The following is a 1,582-nucleotide window of genomic DNA, read 5'->3' as shown; positions in this document are numbered from 1 at the left end:
TTTTAAAATTACTATTTGGTGTGGATTTAGATTGGATGTGTAAAGGTATCACAAATATACATGATATATATAAATCAACAGTGTAGATTCAAATATCCAAATCCATTACTTACGGAATGTTTATATTTTTTATTTTATACATATAAAAAAATTAATTGATTTAAAAATCTAAATTTAATTCACATGATAATTTACAAATAATAAACAAGTTAAATTAAAAAAAAGTACAGATATCCTACTCACTTACATCCTTATTAACAAACAAGTAAAATGAAGGTTAAAATAGATTTAAATGGTTGCTATCAGAATACCATCTGGTCCTCTCCCTATCTATCTATATATTCATACCCAAAACCTCTCAAAAAACCACCCCACCACCACCAAGAGAAAGGAAAAATAATCCCATCATCATCAACAACAACAATGCTTCACATTTTCCTCCTTTTCTCCCTTATCTTCACTTCCACCAATGTCCTCGCCCAGGACTTTTGTGTTGCGAACACGGCTTCGGGAATTGTTACCCCATCAGGTTACCCTTGCATAATGGAAGCAAATGTAACCTCCGACGACTTCGCTTTTTCGGGTCTTGGTGTCCCAGGTAATACGTCGAACATCATAAGTGCAGCTGTGACACCAGCATTCGTTGGTCAATATCCAGCCGTCAACGGACTAGGCCTGTCCGCCGCAAGGCTGGACTTGGCTCCGGGTGGTGTAATCCCAATGCACACTCACCCTGGTGCCAACGAGCTCCTTTACGTGGTCCATGGTCACATCACTTGTGGGTTCATTTCATCGGCTAATAAAGTTTACTTGAAGACCTTGAAAAGAGGTGATGTCATGGTTTTCCCTCAAGGGTTATTTCATTTTCAGATCAATGCCGCCGGCAAAAGACCGTCGCTCGCCATTGTTACCTTCAGTAGCCCCAATCCCGGACTTCAAATCCTTGATTTCGCGTTGTTTGCTAATGATTTGCCGTCGTCTTTGTTGGAGAAATCAACGTTCCTTGATGACGCTCAAGTTAAGAAGCTTAAGGGTGTTCTTGGTGGAACTGGTTAAGCCATATTTGATTTGTTGTTTATTTAGTTGTGTATTTTTTTTTTTGGTTAAACGATGCCGTTTTGTGATGTACGGTTTTTTTTTACTTTCTCTCTTTCTTTCTGAACGATGTCGTATTAGGGTTTACCTCTTGTGTTTTTCTCTCGATTCAGTGTTTTGTGTTTAACGTTATGTTTTATCAATTCAAAGCTCTCAACTTCTCATTTTAATTGCTCAAATATTTGGAATGCAAAAACACCGAAGAGGTGTAAAAATCTATCACTTCATCAGTTTTTAGTTTCAATACTTTTTTGAATTATCAACTTTAGTCCTTATAATTTTTAGATTTTAAAACATTTATAACACTTTTTGTTTCTTTTATTAAGTAGAACCCATTTATACTACTCTTTAAACTTTTGGTTAAATTGGTATGATTTCAATTAAATTTAAATTTAGTTGTAAATTTATTAAAGGAATTTATTTTTATAAAGGTAAATCACCTTTTAATCATGGTAAAAATGGAGCATTATCATTCCAAAATTGTACA

At 34.9% G+C, this 1,582-nt stretch overlaps 1 protein-coding gene across 1 annotated transcript; it reads left to right on the top strand.

The window, feature by feature from the left end:
- Window positions 1-246: 246 nt before the first annotated feature.
- Window positions 247-1,259, top strand: LOC107891727 (germin-like protein subfamily 3 member 1). The gene has a single exon (XM_016816601.2). The coding sequence runs from the start codon at window positions 271-273 to the stop codon at window positions 1,054-1,056; it is 786 nt and encodes a 261-aa protein (XP_016672090.2). The 5' UTR covers window positions 247-270; the 3' UTR covers window positions 1,057-1,259.
- Window positions 1,260-1,582: the final 323 nt, after the last annotated feature.

This window comes from Gossypium hirsutum, chromosome D09 (genome assembly GCF_007990345.1).
Source record: "Gossypium hirsutum isolate 1008001.06 chromosome D09, Gossypium_hirsutum_v2.1, whole genome shotgun sequence".
NCBI classification, from domain to species: domain Eukaryota; kingdom Viridiplantae; phylum Streptophyta; class Magnoliopsida; order Malvales; family Malvaceae; genus Gossypium; species Gossypium hirsutum.
This window is presented reverse-complemented; position numbering and strand designations above follow the sequence as displayed.

Coding starts and splice junctions, on each gene's coding strand:
- LOC107891727 (XM_016816601.2), top strand. CDS start 271: ATGAAGGTTAAAATAGATTTAAATGGTTGCTATCAGAATACCATCTGG.